At 41.9% G+C, this 19,203-nt stretch overlaps 2 protein-coding genes across 2 annotated transcripts in view; one reads left to right on the plus strand and one right to left on the minus strand.

The window, feature by feature from the left end:
• Window positions 1-7,846, plus strand: part of LOC145997015 (cytochrome P450 4C1-like) — a 33,187-nt gene extending 25,341 nt beyond the window's left edge. The window contains exons 9-11 of the mRNA XM_083133637.1: window positions 1,347-1,515; window positions 5,896-6,075; window positions 6,391-7,846. Coding sequence (XP_082989763.1) covers window positions 1,347-1,515; window positions 5,896-6,075; window positions 6,391-6,569 — 528 coding nt within the window. The 3' untranslated portion in view covers window positions 6,570-7,846. The remainder of the gene's footprint in view (window positions 1-1,346; window positions 1,516-5,895; window positions 6,076-6,390) is intronic.
• LOC145997007 (cytochrome P450 4c21-like) overlaps window positions 7,847-19,203 on the minus strand; it is a 69,322-nt gene continuing 57,965 nt past the window's right edge. Inside the window, exons 10-12 of the mRNA XM_083133625.1 lie at window positions 11,341-11,509; window positions 10,671-10,850; window positions 7,847-9,182 (exon numbers count right to left, since the gene is read on the minus strand). Coding sequence (XP_082989751.1) covers window positions 9,013-9,182; window positions 10,671-10,850; window positions 11,341-11,509 — 519 coding nt within the window. The 3' untranslated portion in view covers window positions 7,847-9,012. The remainder of the gene's footprint in view (window positions 9,183-10,670; window positions 10,851-11,340; window positions 11,510-19,203) is intronic.

The raw sequence follows: 19,203 nt of genomic DNA on the forward strand, positions 1-19,203 counted from the left end.
CATTGGGTGCCAAATCAGGACTGTACGGCGGATGACCCATCAATTCGATTTTTTGACTGTTCATAAAGTCGGTTGTTAGACGAGATGTGTGACAGCTGGCATTGTCTTGATGAAGAATGATCCGACGGCGTTTGTTTGTTTTCCGTATTTGACCGAAGACCTCTGGCAAACAAATTGTTGTGTACCATTCAGAGTTGACCGTTCTACGTTCCTCTAAAGGCACAGTTGCCACACGACCAGTTTTCCAGAAAAAACAGGCGACCATTTGTTTCGATGTGCTTCGAGCGTGAACAAATTTTGTTGGGTTGGGCTCATCTTGGAACACCCACACCGTCGACTGCTGTTTACGTTCCGGCTCATATGCATATATCCATGATTCGTCACCTGTTACAATCTTATATACGTCTTTTGAAGCACCACGATTGTATTTATTGAGCATTTGTTTGCACCAATTGACGCGAGCGTCTTTTTGAGTTTTTGTCAAATTGTGTGGGATCCAACGAGAACATACCTTTCTCACAGCTGAATGATCATGTAATATTTTATATATGCTGGTGGAACTAATGCCTATGGTTGCCTCAATCCCACAGTATGTCACATGACGATCTTGCAGTATTAGGTTTTGCACAGCATCAATGTTTTCTTGAACAACAACTGATTTTGGACGACCTTCGCGAATCTCGTCGGTGAGCGAATGGCGGCCACGATTAAATTCGTTATACCAGCGTTTCACAGTGGCAAAGGATGGGGCTTCATCGCCAAATGTGGAAGTAAGTTGATCGATGCACTCTTGTCTTGATAATCCACGTCGAAAATTGTACGAAATCATCGCACGAAAATGTTCACGAGTTAATTCCATTTTATTGTTGTCGCGCAATCTCCAAGGCAACATAAACAACACAAATCAAGCTATTGACAAAACATTTGAAGTACGTTATGGTCAATAATGCCAGACGATTCCGTGCAAACGTCAAATCGCGTCTAATTTCAATCAGTGTTGCCAATGCTCAAAATATAAATAGTGACCCTCGTAGTATTCATCCAGAAACCATGATTCTTATCTCATAAAAGAGGTAATTTAATTGGTAATAATCTATGTGAGGAGAAAAGTTTTCGTATATGCAATACGAGGGAAGATATTAGCCAAAATATTAGCGCATGTTGCATACAGTAGGCCATATTGGAAAACAGCCATCTGGGATGTACACTAACTCATAGTGTGATGGACTTCACCACTGTTTTCTTAAAAATGGTTAAAGAAACTGAGTCACTTTTGAGCTGAATATACATACTAGACTAATGAGGTACCTAAGTGTGTTTCCTAACGTAACCAAATTTTGTTTTAGACCAAAGTGGTAGAGGAACTTGAGGAGATTTTTGGCGACTCAGACCGGCCGGCGACGATGCAAGACCTCCACCAGATGAAGTACTTGGAGAGATGCATCAAGGAGACCGTGAGGCTCTACCCCAGCGTCCCCATCATCGCCAGGCAACTCACAGAGGACGCCAATCTCAGTAAGAACAGTCTCGTTGATTTAGTTCATCTTAGAAGGTGGAACCATTGTGCTTTGTTTTGCTGTCTATATCAATTCTATAAGGACGATTCATACAAGAAAATAATAATCACTTTCAACATTATACAAAGTGATCCAGAAGTCATCTCAGAGCTTCATATTTAAATAACTTTATTTAATTATTTGTTTATTTACAAGATATGACTTGACCATAGCAGAGGGTTTCACCAAGGGTATGAATGAATAACTAGGCCTCCCCGATGGCGGAGTGGTAGCGTCGCTGCCTTGTAATCAAGGGGTGGAGGCACATAGTGGTTACATCCCACATTAAACTATTAGCCTTACTGTGCATAAAGTGGACTTAAAATAAAACACCAATTCAATTCAAACCACCAAATAATGAGTAGAAATGGCCCAACGTTATGAATAGCACCAAATATATCTGGAAAATGAACAAACCATTAGTTCAGTTACTTAAGTTATTTGGCAATGCTTGGTGACAGCTAGGCTATTCTATATAAATCTGAAACCCTTAAATGAACTGGCACCCAATGTGTGGAGATGACTGTATATACAGTGTCACTACAATTCATTGTGACGTCAGCATTGGATATTGTGGCATGTCATCGCTAAGGAAGATAGTTGGGCCTTTTGAGAAGGCGTTTTGTCTGGTGGAACTGATCAAAAAGGCCAATGCATTTTAGAATGTATTACGGAAATCTACCACCAACAAACTCAACAGTCGAGGTACGATTTAGAAAACAAATATCAAAACACGTACAAGATATGGTGTAACGAATACACTCACGGTCCAGTTATCAAGTTCGGTACTGAGACGGTCGTTTATTGTCATACTATTGCGAGGCGGAGATTAATACCTTGAAAAGTTACACTGTTTTGTTTACCTTGGATATGTAGATTCGAACATTCATAACACACTAATAGCATAATATCCGGTACCTGAAAAACGTCAAATAACAACACTGACGAACGGTAAAAAAGTGAATATATATTGTAACAACAAAAAAAATATTGCAATCAACAACTGTTTACAAAGCCTCCTCACTCTCACAACATTCACTCTATCTCTCTTTCACACACATGAGGTATTTTTTACATGTGAAGTATGGATACAAATCATGGATCTCATTAACATATCATTCCTTTTAATTTTTTAAGCCTTTATGTGAACTTAGGGCATTTGTCTGCCAGCTCCTGTGCTCTTTTAAATTAACTTGAGTGCCAGCCCTCGGAAAGCGGTTAACTAAGACAATTGGGTCGGCGTGGTTAAATCTTTCGTTCGAATGAACGTGTGCATCGAGTCGTAAGCACGACATTATACAAGTTTCTCGGACAGGGGTATTACACACAAGCCTCTCTCGTCCAATGAGAACAACTACTCAATTACATAGTGATGCAAAAACTTAATTGGCTCGAGCTGCCGGAAATACACAAATCAATCGTCGGCGCGAGCAAAAATTACCTTAAAAACCACCATGCAACAAATAATACTATTTCACGCACACGACCTTGCAATAAAATTTACGCCTTCCACAATTAAAAAGGACTCATCAGTCAAGTATTGACAAGTTAAATGGCGCGACGGGGCGGTCGGTTACACAAGACATGGAGCACACTTTGACAATTTACACTTAATATTAAAGAAATTAAATGGAGCTCCTAACGCTGAATGCAGACAATTAAATTAGAACATCTGAACATGAAATAACCCTTTTTTACAACAATACCAAAAATTGTCAGAGACGGAAATTAGGTTCGGGGTTTCCTGAGTAACTTTGCAAATAAGTGAGACTTCGGCGTTAAACGTACGGTGTCGATACTAACGACGCACGTTTACATGTACATGAGACCCTCTGAAGTATACTGTACCAGACTCTGCTACATGGCGCGGTCATTCATCTCTCCTGGACGCGGGACTTGCACACGGTTCCTTTGTGGCGAAATTGTCCTCCGAGGTCGATCGCGACGAAGAATAATTGCGACGATCTGGTGTACTTGCACCTCCTTAGTACTTCGGGCGTTCCTCTTGCCACTAGCGTCGGATGTACGTGGTCACGCGCCGGTTCGGAATCTCTCTGGTGACGGGCTTCGATTCGGCGTCGTTCTGGAAGCGTCGTTCTGGAGTCGTCCTTCAATCTCTCCCTCTGGCTTCGATCGGCTTTGTTCTGGAGTCGTCCTTCAATCTCTCCCTCTGGCTTCGATCGGCGTCGTTCTGGAGTCGTCCTTCAATCTCTCTCTCTGGTGACGGGCTTCGATCGGCGTCGTTCTGAAAACGTCCTTCGGGCTTTGGGCAGTGTTTGGCTTTGGTGTCGTCTTTGGCGTTGGCTGACTGGCTTCATCGGAAGATGGCGATGCATCGTTGCGGGGTCAGGGAAGTCGACAGACTCCCTTCTCAATCTCCTTTAGCCGCCCATGATTATGTAGTTAACGCTTGGCAAAAACAAATCACCGCGTAATCTTCACCAAAATAAGGCGCACACTGGTAACTCTCTATCTGCGATTCGCTCACGGTACGTAAGGAAACAAAGTCCACGGACACAAAACAATGATCACGCGAGAGTGTAGCGCGGAGATGCTCTCTCTGTGAAATCCGGGTAAAAACTGTCTCTGGGGTGGTAGCACCGCATATATATAAGAGATTCAAATTCGTCCGTTGAAACCCACGCTAAGGTGGCTTCGCTTCGCTTTCTCAGGGGATGGAAATGACCTCTGTCCATTGTCTTGTCCATTGTCCAGGCGACGCGTCCTGGATCCTTGCAGGCTTGGGCTCCAGCTGATTTCTCTGGTCATCCGTGAACATGGGTTAGCCCGCCCGCTGCGACTCAAGCCTGGTAGCGACGAAAATAATATTTCCTTATCTTCGCGTTGGTGCAAATATGTCATGTTCTAAGCGGCGGCTGTCACTCAGGAAAGACCCGGCTCCAACTCCCGACGTCTGGCTCGGATACAAGTTTATCCACAAAATAAAATACCCCACACTTTTATATTTGAACATAAAATGAATCAATAAACAAGAAATAATTTATATCGAACTGCGTTTCACATGTCACTAGATACCGTGACAATGGAAACAACATATCGTAACATCTGTTGCAAGTAGTATGAGGATACAATCAACCTGTTCCGAAATAATTGAATTATTGCATGATAGAGGGTGCAAGACTGCAAGTGTAGAACATCTGTTATTGTGCTGATGCAAACACAAGAACAGCATCTCAATGAAACTTTCTCTACATGTACATTATGGAATAGGATTACTTATGAGCCAACTCAGAATTCAAAATAGTCACCGGCGGCGTCCTCCAATGAACAGGGTGAATCCACGATCTTCCTTCGGAACATCTCAAATCCGTGCTTCCAATTGTTGCACAGTGGAGAGTCTTGTCTTGTACAGTCACGGACACTTCTGTATTGTAACGATGCCATTGAAAGTAAATAAGATCATTACAACCCAGAAGTGTCCGTGACTGTACATTTCCTCCTTTGCCCAGTCACACAGTAAAAAGTCGATGTTGTTCCAGCAAAAGTTCGGAAAAATTGTGGTCCAACCAGGCCCGTATGATAAGTTCAAAATGTGGCTGCACGCCGTCTTGCATGAAAACAAGCTCACGAATGGTTCCCAGCGAGATACGATGGGCCAAACATACCCTTGCAACATTGCGTTCGCCATTCATGGTATCATGCAGAAAATATGGACCTATGACCCTATCGGCTATCATATTGCGAAATTCATATGCACATATGTAATCCTATCCCATAATGTATATGTACAGAAAATTTTATTGAGATTGCTTAAATATTACAAAAAGTACAATAATTTTCAATAATGCCTAGTTACTTCTCCCCCACCTTGTGTATTTGGTTATAGGCGCAGGTGGAACAATTTCAATCCTTGTACAGCCAACAGCAAATATAATAGTAGACAAATTCCATCAATACATCCATTCATTTTGTATTCCACAATGTGGGGATCAAGAAGTGAAACAACAAGCAGGAATAAGCAGAGGCAATAAACATATATTTCCATGCTGAACATGCTGCTACACTCACCTTAATGATATCCATGGGCATATTTTAGGCAGAAGATCCTTATTGTTGTGACTTGTATTTTCAAATGAATTGTGTGCCTCCCCGATGGCGCAGTGGTAGCGTCGTCGCCTTGTAACCAAGGGGTCCCGGGTTCGATACCGGGTGTAGGCACACACTGGTTCGGATTCCACTTTAAACTGTAGGTCTAGTCCCGATTAGCCTTATTGTGCATAAAGTGTACTTAAAACACCAAATCAATCAATCAATCAAAATGAATTGTGTTTCCAGTGTTCTCTCCTGTGTGTTTTAATCAGAAGTTGTTCAATTCCAGAGAAGTACACTCTACCAGCAGGATGCACGGTGCTCATAATGACTTACATGGTACACAGGAACTCCATAGTCTTCCCTAACCCCGAGGAGTTCAACCCCGACAACTTTCTGCCAGAGAAAGTCCAGGGTCGTCATCCATACGCCTACATCCCCTTCAGCGCTGGACCCAGGAACTGCATAGGTAAATATGATACACATATTCTCTTGATTTCCCTCACCGTGGACGTACACTCGGTCTGGAACTCTGTGAAGCAAGGCCGCGCATAACGGTAGAGGAGGGGAGAAAGCGAGTGGGAGGAGCAAATCAGTGCATGCTGCTGCTACATGCACGCGCTTCTCCCTCATACGTCTTCACTGATCGAGCTCTCTGCATTCACTGCTTGCGTAGAGGACTTATATTCTTTCGCCTGCTCGGGACAGAATGTAGTCTCCTTTAATTTGATATCCAGACAGCTTGTACGCTTCGTTACAACACTACAAACATCTTTTTTTGCAGGTATGAAGTTCGCTTTGTTGGAGGTAAAGGCGGTTGTGTCCAGCGTCCTGAGAAACTTCAAACTTGAATCTTTGGATGAACGCCGGAAGATCCCTTTACTAGGAGAGATGGTCCTTAGACCAAAGTTTGGACTCAACATGAGAATTACTCCACGGAAAACAAGATCTTCGTATCATTAACTAGTCTGTTCTTAAAATCATTTTATTGTTACATCACAAGTTATATACGATATACCCTTTTCCCTCTTGTGTTTCATATGTATCATATTCATTTGCTGTTATCATATGATTATTATTGCTATTCCCGTAGTGGTAGGTTGTATACTTTTTCATCTATGCTGTTGCTTTCAAGGTATGGGAGTTTGTGACAGTAGGGTTGTCAAAGAATGTCCTTTCCGTGGGCTCAAAGGTGGACAAAATATACTTGTGTGGGATCTATGCAATGCCGGTTACCACAGCTATAGGAGCTCTCTCTCAATTTATACGTTTCTTTCTTCCCCTGTTCTTTCTACATTCCCTCTGCTTCCCCCCCTCTCTCTCTCGTATATCTCGTATCTCGTATATCTCTCCTCTCTCTATTTCCTTTCTTCCCCAATTCTCTGTTGTTTCCTTTCTGTTCTTCCTTCTCTGTTTCTCTCCCTTTTCTTCTTTTGCTGTTTGTCTCTCTCTCTTTCTTTCTTCCTCTGTATCTACAGGGTGATTCAAATGTCCTGTTACCTCTTGTGGAACAGCTTACAAAGTTACCTATCCAGAAAGTCAGTATGACTTCCAAAATTTTCTTGACACAAGAATTTGTCTGCATGCTCTGTGTGAGAATATTGTCTGTCTCGATTGGGCATCTTTGTTAAATCTTGCAGTGAAATCATATTGCACTTCCCTTATTGTTTTACTGTTCTGTGGATGTTCATCTGTCCATACACATGCTGCTCACCATTTATCCATGCTATAGTTACTATACTTGTATTAGCCATCTGAAGGCAGAGAACAAGTTTAATTCGTTCCACTGTGATAACTAGCTGGGGGAGGTGGGGGGGTAGCAAGACATTTGGAACACCCTGTATATCTACGAGGGTCGTTCACGTCAAACCGAGACTTTTGATTTTTCAGAATAACAGAAAAAGTTGAATATGTAGAAAATTCTTTTAGTTCCCGATGCAATCCCCTTCTACACTAATGCACCCATCCAAGTTTGGAGCGAGGTCAGTACTGTAAAGGGGGGGAAGGATGCAGAAACTCCCAGCCAAGGTCCTGTAGTGTGCAAATCATATAACGAGCAGGCTATGGGTGCAAATAACATAAATGATCTTGTTACTTGGATGCATTTTACTGCAAAACAACATACAAGGGCACTCATAAGACCTACTGTAGAGCATATAACCTAAAACTTATGAGGAATGATTGAAGTGTGTAGATTGGATACAACTGCAATGCATATCTATGCAATGGAGACACACGAGTTCATAAGATAAGTTTATTTACTACTAGCTACAATTGTCTGTTGTTACATTTTTTTGTATGGAAGTAACCACAAGTTTAATCGAATCAATATTCCTCACACAGTTATATAACATTTAAATATGAAATTATTTACTCATTGCCGCACCATATAATGTAGTGTTAGGAGCTAAACACTTCAGTAAATCATATGTTCTCGAAGTGGTAAATCTTGTATGCCTATTTGGAATAGAACATAGTATTAGCGTTGAACGGTGAAAGGGTTTGGAAAATACGTCTGTAAATTATATTTAAGTTCCTACAACGAAAAGTATTACTTTTACCAAAGAAATGTTTAATATTCATGGAACACGTTTTCAATTTCGAGAAAGCTGTGTTCCTGAACAAAATTATAATTTAATAAAAGTATATAAAAATGAACGAATTGTAAAATATGGATGTATATATATTTTTGAATAACTATACTGTGTGTACTTCTTGAAGATAATATCATGAAGTGAATAAATTTTAATATCAAAAGAACAATTTCTTGCATTATTGATAATTGAGTTACACAAATTCACCTGAATTGACTGTGCAATATTAAAAAAAAGAAGAAAATAAGTTTGGCGAATGATTTACTACTTACTTCAGCTGAGAAATATTGCTAAGAGATTTCTAGATTTTGCGTCTGAACCAATTCGTTCCTTAAAATTTGGGGAAACTATATTTTCCGTTCTTTTGTAAGGCGATTTATAACGATGGTAACTTATCAATATCCTGGAAGTAGCAAGTAGCTTTTTGTGCACATATGCACGATGGAAACTTTAGCTATAGTCTTTGGCGATATATTCTTTGTACATGGCTCATTTTGTAATAATTAAAATGTTTATATTTCTACACGTTTATGTAGGCTTATATTAGAGAAATTTGAAATAATAATATTTTGGAATAATGCAGTAGATCATTGCTAAACATATCAGAAGATTAAATTCTCCACATTGGTTCATATTTCCTTGCTTTATGTGTAAATATGATAAATCTGTGGTACAAATTAGTTGAAGCAATGTGAAACCAAACTGCCAAAATTTAGAATGGAAATGTGCAGGAATAGGTCGATTTATAGATGTTTAAGATTCAATTGTAGATTCAACATCGCATGTTTAGAAGGCCAATATTAGTCGTGAGATTAACAGTTGTCCCTTCTGCTGATCTTCACAGTGAGCCTGTTGTTATGAGGTCGAAGAACCATCCCCAACTTCAACTTGAGCTCGTCTCTTTTGTCAACGGCCGTCACGTGATAATTCCTCAGGAAAGTCGATATCACGGTTTTGGCCTCCATCATCGCGTACTTCTGACCTGAAACAGAAAAAAAAGAACTACTCATGTACATCTAGTTAACTGGAGAATAAGAAAATATGAAAGGTTCTAAATATGCTTCAATAACCTATTCATTCATTGTTTTCTGGCCAATGTGCAAGGTTTTCAGTACAACCTACAATTTTCCCAGTTTCTGTGGCTACTGGTGTATTCTTAACTATTTCTTCTGATGTATTACAAAAGCAATTTCATCCTAGCCATTGTTTCAATCAATTTCTTTCTTCTCATCCAGGTCACTGCCAGTTTCACTCCTTTTTCAGCACAGTTTAATCTATTACTTTGTCCATTTCACAACCTCCATATTTTCAAACCTCTATCCGCTCTTTTCCCACTTCTTCAGGTCCTTGTTCAAAGGTCCAGTGCAAACATTTCTTCTATGAAAGGCTTCCTTCATCATTGCTATCTTCAATTTGATTACCTGACTGCAACTCATGTTTCAATTAATATTATTTTTCTATTTTTTTGTCATCATTAATATAAAAGTTATGAAATTCTATATTTTCCTAAAAAGACAAGATACTAACACAAAATTCAATTCTCTCTCTCTATCATTCATTTATGCTAACATGGAACATTTAACTCTGCTGATAAATTTTCTTTGCAAGGTATTACACTAAATTCTTTCCAGATTCCAGAAAGCATGTTTTTAATAGGCATAGATATTGTATATCTTGCAAATGTATACAAATCACACTCTCCAAAACAAAAAAAAATGTCGAGTTGTTGCTTTTCATATATTTTAGATTAATTCACATACTACAATTATTAATTAATAATGTGGCTGCGGTGGCTCAGTCGGTAACGCGTCTGACTACCATGCTAAAGGTCCCGGGTTCGATCCCCGGCCGGTTCAAATCCGGGAACTTTTCTAACGTTAGAAGCAACCTAGTGTCGAATGCCATGGCTACTTGGGGGAAACCCTGGGAGGTAAAGGCGTTCAGGGGCGTGATGCTGATCACATCACCTCCACTCACGACCGGACTAAGAAAGTGTGGGGCGTTACCCCCACACCCCCTATACGCCTTCATGGCGTAGTGCTAAGCACAGGGGAGTACTTTACCTTTTTTACAATTATTAATATTCAACACCAGAAGCTTAGAAAATTTGTAATGGGCTATATGACTGTAGAAGGATAGAGTGAAATCTTACCTTTTCGCTTGTCGATGTTCATTTTTCAATCTTTACCATACAACATTCTCAATCTCTTAATAACATTCTAAAGGAATTATTCACCGCACATATGTGAACATCTAACCATGGAGGTACAAGCAGGCCATTGGGCCTAGTCTGAGCAATATGCAAGCTACACGTGCAGCTTGTCATGTCGTTTCGGCACGAAAGGTTGCATTAATTTTTGAAGGCTGGTTTGCAAATGATATGTGTAGTTTGTCGCTTCAGTCTGAAAGTTCCCTTAAACGTTGTGATGTGCTCAAAGAAAATGCCCAAGCTATAGGGTTTACCGTTTACCTATGCAATTCCTAGGTCCAGCACTGAATGGAATGTAGGCGTAAGGATGTCTCCCCTGGACCCTTTCTGGAAGGAAGTTGTCTGGATCGAATTCCTCGGGGTTGGGGAAGAACTCCGGTCTGCGATGAATCATGTAGGCATTGAGGGATATGGTTGAGCCTGCAGGGATCACGTGATTTTCTAAAAAGGAAAATATATTCTTGTCATTCATGCGAGACCACTTTCTGCAAAACATGTCTAGGCATTTCTTTGTTTTATAGATATTTCAATATTGATTGATCGATTTTTAAATTATTGGTATGTCAGCACATAGGCTATTTGTGCCTGTCACAGCCTTTTAACTAAAACAAAACTTAGGCCAGGACAAGAAAATTATTAATTAAAAAAGAAAAAATAAATTCTAATAGAAATTAATAATAGAAAAATAGTGAAAATTAAATTTCTGATTCGATTATTTCCCTTCTTTGAACAGTTCTCAAATACAATTATCAAGAAATAGTAACTATTAATCTTCGATCAGAGCATATTCTGAACAAATATACATATTTTAAACCCCTCCTTAAACATGAAAATAGTAATAACATTGATAACGTATTGTTCAATGGCCCAGATTTCAGTCGAAACCTTGCATAAATTGAATTTTCAAGAAAGTAGCTTTCCCAAACTTTACCTGTATGAAGGTCTTCCGCCAAGTTCCTCTCGAAGAAAGACACGCTGGGATACAGGCGGAGGGTCTCCTTGATGCACCGCTCCAGGTACTTCATCTCGTTCAGGTCCTGGACCGTAGGGACGCGCTTGGAATCGCCGAAGATGCCCTGGATTTCTTCAACCACTTGGTCCTGCATTAATTATAATTAATAATAATTATTGATAAAAACATTCTAATATATTTCATACACAGTTGCAGCTGTTTATTGTAATTGTCTGTTAGAATAAGTTTGAACGAAGGAAACTTATTAATGTTGCTCCTTATGCCGAAAGCATTAAATGTATTATTATTATTAAATATTACCTGATGACGGTGGCGACGAATGGGGTCCAAAACTAGGGGCGGGGCCAGGATAGTTTACTTTCCTTTGGTACATAAGGTACATAGTGCGGGGGCAAAAATAGCAAAAAGTGCCTGATGATGTGTTATAATCAAGGGATGGAGAGTTCGATTGCCACAGAGTGTTCTTAATCGCTTCGATGGAAGACATCGCTGGATGAAGCGACTTAAAATATTCAAATCAATCAATTGAACCAGGTTTTAAGAGAATTAACAATAATGGGAAGAAACAAATGAAATAATTGAAACAAAGATACACCCATGTCTCCCTGATTATTTGGCACCGATTTTCGTTAATCGAGCACACGCACACGGCCACGGAGGAGGATTCAACATTGTTACTAGTATTACATAATTATTACAAATTGTACACGCACACAAACAACACAGGGTTTCTTCATGAACCACCTACAAAAACTGACACCGTAAGACGAACAAGACACACAATTTTTCATGAGAACTTTCTTTGACAATTTAGGCCTTGTTTCGGCACTACGATCGCTGGGAGCAAGAACATTTTTATCATATTTATATATCGTTCCCATCGACATTTATTTTTCTCGTGAAAGAACATGACGTTAAAACTATACGAAAACGGGATCATGCTAGCAGAGAAGCCGACAGGATTTGTCATACCTTATTGAAAGGTATTTCAAGGTAGCGGAATTTTTTGAAAGCACTTTTCCGATTATTTTTTTGAAGTATTATTTTTGTTCTTTCTAACCTTTTAGAATTCTGATACAAATTTACGCTTCCTAGATATGGTATTTCGGAAACGCGAGGCCCTGTGCCGTGGCACGCGTCGCCATCCCTACATCGGCCTCCATTCAGCGCAGAATACTTACTTTGACAACATCCTGTTTGCCTGCTGGCTGTTTCGGGGAGGAGGGATTTCAATTTCAATTTCAATTTTCCTTTATTAAAGGGCGAGGTTCAGCCTGCGGCTGTTCTACCACCTAACCCCGCTCAGGGGCGCCGACTTGTCAAAATTATTGGGGGGGCTCTGATCACTGAAATAAATGAATGAATGACTCACTCCCTCCCTTTTTTAAAATAAAAATTACGTCTTCGTATAGCAGTTTTTAAGCAGCTATTATATTCCTCATGCAAATAAAATGTAACATGAAAAACGTTTAGAAAATGTTTCAAAGTCTCTTTATGTCTTTTGTGTATGCTCATTTGTTTTTTAGATAACAATTAACATTTTTATTGAAAAGTATGTATATACTTAACAGTTTTATGCCGGCCTCGGTAGCCGAGCATGTTGGGTGGTCGACTCAACTCGCTTTCATCTGGTGGTCTCGGGTTCGAGTCCCAGCGAGGGCATGGGTGTGTTTTAATGTCTGCAACAGACATGTGACAGGTTGCAAATAACCCATAAAATAACGAATATTTAACAGTTTTATATAATTATTTACATAAATGCTAACACAAATCGCAGGAAAATAGTTTTACTTTTTTGTTCTTGCTACAATATTTTACATTTTAAATTTAATTTTGCAATAATAAAAAAATAGCATGTACACTAAGATATAAAGTGACATACACAACAAAAACATATGAACATGATTTAAAAATAAAGCAAAAGTTGCTCTACGCAGTGGGTTATTTTTTATGAACTCATTAACGAGTGGTCTCAAGTCCAAATTATCAAGCACAAATTGATGTATGTGGAGTACCGCTAAGCTGCTTAGTCTCTTCTGCCTCATTGTAGATCTCAAATATGTCTTTAGTCGGCTAATAGCACTGAATGACCTTTCGGCTGTGGCTGTCGTCACTGGCAAGGTGCGGAGGACCATCATGAATTTGGCTCCTGGAGGGTGCTGCCTTCCAAAAAAAATTTCCTTATGTCACGTATGGTAGTTAGAACCACTTTCTTCTGTTTGGCGACATCACCAAGCATGGACATGTGTAAGGAGAGCCTGTCAGCATCCAAATCTTGGCGAAAGAATTCTCGCGTTTGCTGAAAGTTTGTTGTGCAACTGTTCACAGCTGAGATGCATTCTTTCTCTACGGCTGTTACTTTTTGTAGTCCTGTAGATTCTTGTCCTTGTTTAACACGTGATTTTGCTGTGTCACACACGTCAGTGTATATTGATTTATAATACTATTGTGGAGTGTAGAACTTGTGATGTTAAGCAGCATCAGGATTTTCAAGTCTCTCAGGGACGTGACGTTGCCGGGGCAATTCTGGCTCATCAACGAGGCTGGGTTTGCCCTCTGTGCATTTCAGCCAGAACTGCTCAAAACACATTCGCTTTTCTTGAAAGATGTCAGTCAAGTATTTTAGTTTTGATTCCACTTCTGTAGCACCAATGCGTGAAGACTGAATCTTACAGTTTACCTCTTCTATTGGACCATCACATGGCAGTAGAGGGAGAGAAAGAAAAATGTCTTGAAGTGAAGCAATGTCTCCAGGTATCCAGCACATTTTCATGCTGCGTCAGTAGAATCTTCTTCAGAAAATTTCACAAGAAAATTGAGAAGGTTTTCATTGTTCCTTAAGATCAGTTGCATACTGGAGGCTCTCAACGTCCACCGACGAGGGCAAAGTGGTCCCATTCTAGTATGACCAGCCTTCTCATTCACATCAATAATATTCCTAAATATTTGCATTCTTTTAGTCTTTAACAAGTCGTTGGCTAAATTCATTATGTCTGTGATTAATATATGTATAATAGTAAATAATAATTATATACTTAGTATATAGTAATAAGTCATGTGTTTTGCTGTCTCCAGTCATAGCCCCCCCAAAGTTGATGGTCTAGAACATTTCAAATGTGTATTTAAAGTTAAGTTCATGTGGCACAATTCAGAGTAAACTTTACAAGAGAAGAAAAATAATACATTAGATCCTCTTAAGCAAAATTATTTGGGGGGCTCTGCCCCCACATCATTAACATTGGGGGGGCTCGAGCCCCCCTAAGCCCCATGGAGTCGGCGCCTATGACCCCGCTTGTTGTCCAGACAGGGGGACAGCGGTAGGCCTAATTGACTGCTTGACCGCAAGTTTCTTTGAAACAGCGGGACACTGCCATAAGGGCGGGTGTAGTGCAGGTATACATTCAACGGCAAAATTAATATCAGGCAAATTGTCCATAACTATTTTCATTTTTTTAATGCTACATACTGTGTTATTTTAAGGAATGGAATTCTGTTGATTCTACTTATTAGACATTTTTATTTCAATTCATTGTAGAAAATAGACTAAATGAAAATGGTGATGAAAAGTTCGCCTACTGATTCTTTTGCCGTTGGGTGTACGTACCCTGTGTCAGTCAGACTGGTGCAAGGAAATTGTGTTCAGCCAAGCAGGCGCTGTACGCAAGAATAGCAACAAATGCCCGCCTGCTGTTAAACGTTCATTTGAGGAGTTAGCACGTACCACGTGGATATTCACCACATTACGTCGTTCCAGGAACTTAGTGCAGAAGGTGCAGACACCATGTACGCTACGTGACACGAAATCAACCAAGCAGACGACTTGTTGCAATTTGTGTGTGCTTCTTCTTCTTCTTCTTCTTCATGCCCCTCACTGCTTGTAGGTTAGCAGTACTTTGTGTGTGCAATGAGAGTAAAAACGTGCAGTGAACTAAACGGGGCTATTTATTAGTCTACAACCGAGGTGTGTTGTTGCGAGGCAGTGACTGAGTTGTTCCTGTCACTTCAGATGTTCCTGGTCGTATCCCACGAAAAATGTTTCGACGACATCAGAAACGCGTAGCAAGTAAAATGCATGCGTTCAGTGAAGCAGTTCTATCGACCATTGCTGGAGTATTTAACGCAGTTTGCCTGACCCTGTGGCCGAGCGGTTATCACATCGCGCTGCGACGCCAAGGGTCCCGGGTTCGAATCCCGGTCGGGCTTGGTTGTTTGTGAATGTCCATTCATCAATTTCATCCTTTCATCACTCATCCTCATCTTCGCAAATTAGCCAAGAGGCACAAAACGCGAAGTAAAATAAACTAAATCAATCAATCAATCAATCAATCAATTTAACGCATTTTCTACGCCAAACCCTCGCCGACTGATGGAGGCTCGCCAAACTACCGCTGTCAGTTCCAGAGTTCCCTCCCCTACTTTTTTTGAAGCCGAAGCAACAGTTGTTCCTTCTCAAGGTGAGTAAATGCACGAATCAAACCTAAGCACAACAGCGCCAGAGAAGTTCCATGTGAACTTTTGTTTCGGTGATCACGGCTACGTAGAATGTCTTCCTCTTCTCATTCTGTCTTACCATTTTCCTACCTCTCACTTTTCTATCATCTTCTGTTTCTTTCTCTCCATTTCTTCTTTTATTCTCTTTCTTTTGTCTGCTGTTTCTCTGCCTCTCTATTTCCCATTCTCTCTGATCTTTCCCTACCTCTAATCCGTTATTTCTCTCTCCTTAATCATATGTTATCTCTCTCTATCTTTTTCTTTCATCCTTCCCCTGTTTCTATGTGTTTTTCTTCCTTTCTCTCTGTTTCTTTAGATCTTATTGTTTTCTTTCTTCTCTTTCTTTTCATGCTTCTTCTGTTTCTTTACCACTTTCTCAACGTTTCCTCTTTATGTCTATATATATATCTGTTTTCCTTCTTCGTCTACTTCTCTACCTGTTTGTTCAGCTTTTCTCTTTATTTCTCTCTCTTTTTACTTATTCATTTGCTCCTCACCTCTGCTTCTGACTTCCTCTATTTCTCTACCTCATTTCTGTGAACTTTTACCTTTATTTCTTTGCCTCTCTTTTTCCTTCCTCCTTTGTTTCTCTACTTTTCTGCTTTCCTTCTCTCTCTCTCTCTCTCTGTTAATCCTTCTCATTGTAAGTGTTTCTGATTCTAACTGTACTACTCTAAATGATTCTGAAAATGTCTAACGAGAAATTTGCGTGAGAAGATGGTGACGGTTCTGCCTATAGTTCTGGCAACTGTGTAGCCTACTGTTTCGTGAACCATTAAGCCTTGTTTCCATGATAACCAAAAACTCAATATGCTGACCAAGGCAGACTTTATTTTATTTAAAACATAAACAAAACATTACGTTTCAACCTTCTAGCAAGCTGTATCAAATACAATTACAAATGTTTAAAACAAAATAAATTCTGCCTTGGTCAGCATATTGAGTTTTTGACAATATTAAAATGATTTCTTTATAATAACACCAGCAACAGACTCGTATTATTTCATCATATGTATAATAATCTTTTCTGTTATTTACTAAAAGCATCTCTTTGTATATAAACTAGCAGCAACAATTTCAGACGCCAATATTCACTCGAAATGAGTGTGGCTGGTACCACTCTAATACCTCGAAACATTGATAGAAAACCTGCTTTGTAGTTCAAGAACATTTTTCTTATAGTTATTTCGATCGATCGATGGATTAGTTGGTTTGGTTTATTTAACTTCGCTTTTCTGCCAAAAATTATATATATTTAATGGCTAAAACCTCAATATATGAAATAATACGCAAGATACCATACCGACAAAGCTTTAATAACACTCCAGCCAAAATTATAGAACCACTTACTGGCTCATCGCGTCGATGAGAATGAGTGATGATGATATGAAATTCATTGACGCTCGCAAAGAACACCTGCGCCCAGGTGTTCGAATGCGGAACACCTGGAATCACGTGGATATCCGTAATCTACATTTTCTTGCCTTGTAATCAAGGTGTCGCGGGTTCAATACCCAGTGGAGGCACATACTGGTTCGGATTCCACTTTAAACTGTAGATCCAGTCCCGATTAGCCTATCTGTGCATCAAGTGGACTTAAAACAACAGCTCTGCATTTATATTTCAATACATCTCTAACATCGTATACCAGACTACTGCGAGAAAGATGACCAATACATTTTCACTGCCTGTTCGTTATTTTTTGTGGTAAATCTGTGAACTCTCTCCTGAAATTATATAATCAGGGTGTCCCTGGTTCGATTCCACGTGGGAGAACATTGGTGATTGCAATCTACCATAAAGTGTTGCCTGCCTAGTCCCCTGTTAGAAGTTGCCGTAAAATACACAATTCTACCGTTAGAATTTTAGTCTCTCTGTTAAGTTACAAAAATGAAATGGAACCAGTTTTTCGTAAGTGCAGGTGCATTCATGTCAATCCTCCCGGACGAGGGTCGATTGCACCGCTACCATAACATGTCAATCAAACGACTGGGCGAATTGCACCAGACTTCCTCGCAGAGGTGTTCACCCTCCGGAGAGCGACCCTCGTGAGGGCAGACCTCACCCTCACCCTCACCTCCGGAAGACTTGTGAGGGTGAGGGCGGTGGAGGGTGAGGGCAACTGCGATCTCGGAGGGTGAGAGCGTTGGAGGGCGAGGGCGAGAGCGATGTCGGAGGGTGAGGGCGGTGGAGGGCGAGGGCGACTGCGATCTCGGAGGGTGAGGGCGGTGGAGGGCGAGGGCGAGAGCGATGTCGGAGGGTGAGGGCGGTGGAGGGCGAGGGGGACGTGCGATCTCGGACGGTGAGGGCGGTGGAGGGCGAGGGCGACTGCGATCTCGGAGGGTGAGGGCGGTGGAGGGCGAGGGCGAGAGCGATCTCGGAGGGTGAAGGCGGTGGAGGGCGAGGGCGACTGCGATCTCGGAGGGTGAGGGCGATGGAGGGCGAGGGCGAGAGCGATCTCGGAGGGTGAGGGCGTTGGAGGGCGAGGGCGAGAGCGATCTCGGAGGATGAGGGCGGTGGAGGGCGAGGGCGACTGCGATCTCGGAGGGTGAGGGCGATGGAGGGCGAGGGCGAGAGCGATCTCGGAGGGTGAGGGCGATGGAGGGCGAGGGCGACTGCGATCTCGGAGGGTGAGGGCGGTGGAGGGCGAGGACGAGAGCGATGTCGGAGGGTGAAGGCGATGAAGGGCGAGGGCGAGAGCGATCTCGGAGGGTGAGGGCGTTGGAGGGCGAGGGCGAGAGCGATCTCGGAGGGTGAAGGCGGTGGAGGGCGAGGGCGACTGCGATCTCGGAGGGTGAAGGCGGTGGAGGGCGAGGGCGAGAGCGATCTCGGAGGGTGAAGGCGGTGGAGGGCGAGGGCGACTGCGATCTCGGAGGGTGAGGGCGATGGAGGGCGAGGGCGAGAGCGATCTCGGAGGGTGAGGGCGTTGGAGGGCGAGGGCGAGAGCGATCTCGGAGGATGAGGGCGGTGGAGGGCGAGGGCGACTGCGATCTCGGAGGGTGAGGGCGATGGAGGGCGAGGGCGAGAGCGATCTCGGAGGGTGAGGGCGATGGAGGGCGAGGGCGACTCCGATCTCGGAGGGTGAGGGCGGTGGAGGGCGAGGACGAGAGCGATGTCGGAGGGTGAGGGCGTTGGAGGGCGAGGGCGACTGCAATCTCGAAGGACGAGTGCGGTGGAGGGCGAGGGCGAATGCGATCACGGAGGGTGAGGGCGGTGGAGGGCGACTGCACTCTCAGAGGGTGAGGGCGTGCGGAGTGAGGGCAAGTGGAGGGTGTTGGAGGGTGAGGGCAAGTGGAGTGTGGTGGAGGGCGATGGAGGGTGAGGGTTATG

Source organism: Lepisma saccharinum, chromosome 1, assembly GCF_977018435.1.
Source record: "Lepisma saccharinum chromosome 1, izLepSacc3.1, whole genome shotgun sequence".
Lineage (NCBI taxonomy): Eukaryota > Metazoa > Arthropoda > Insecta > Zygentoma > Lepismatidae > Lepisma > Lepisma saccharinum.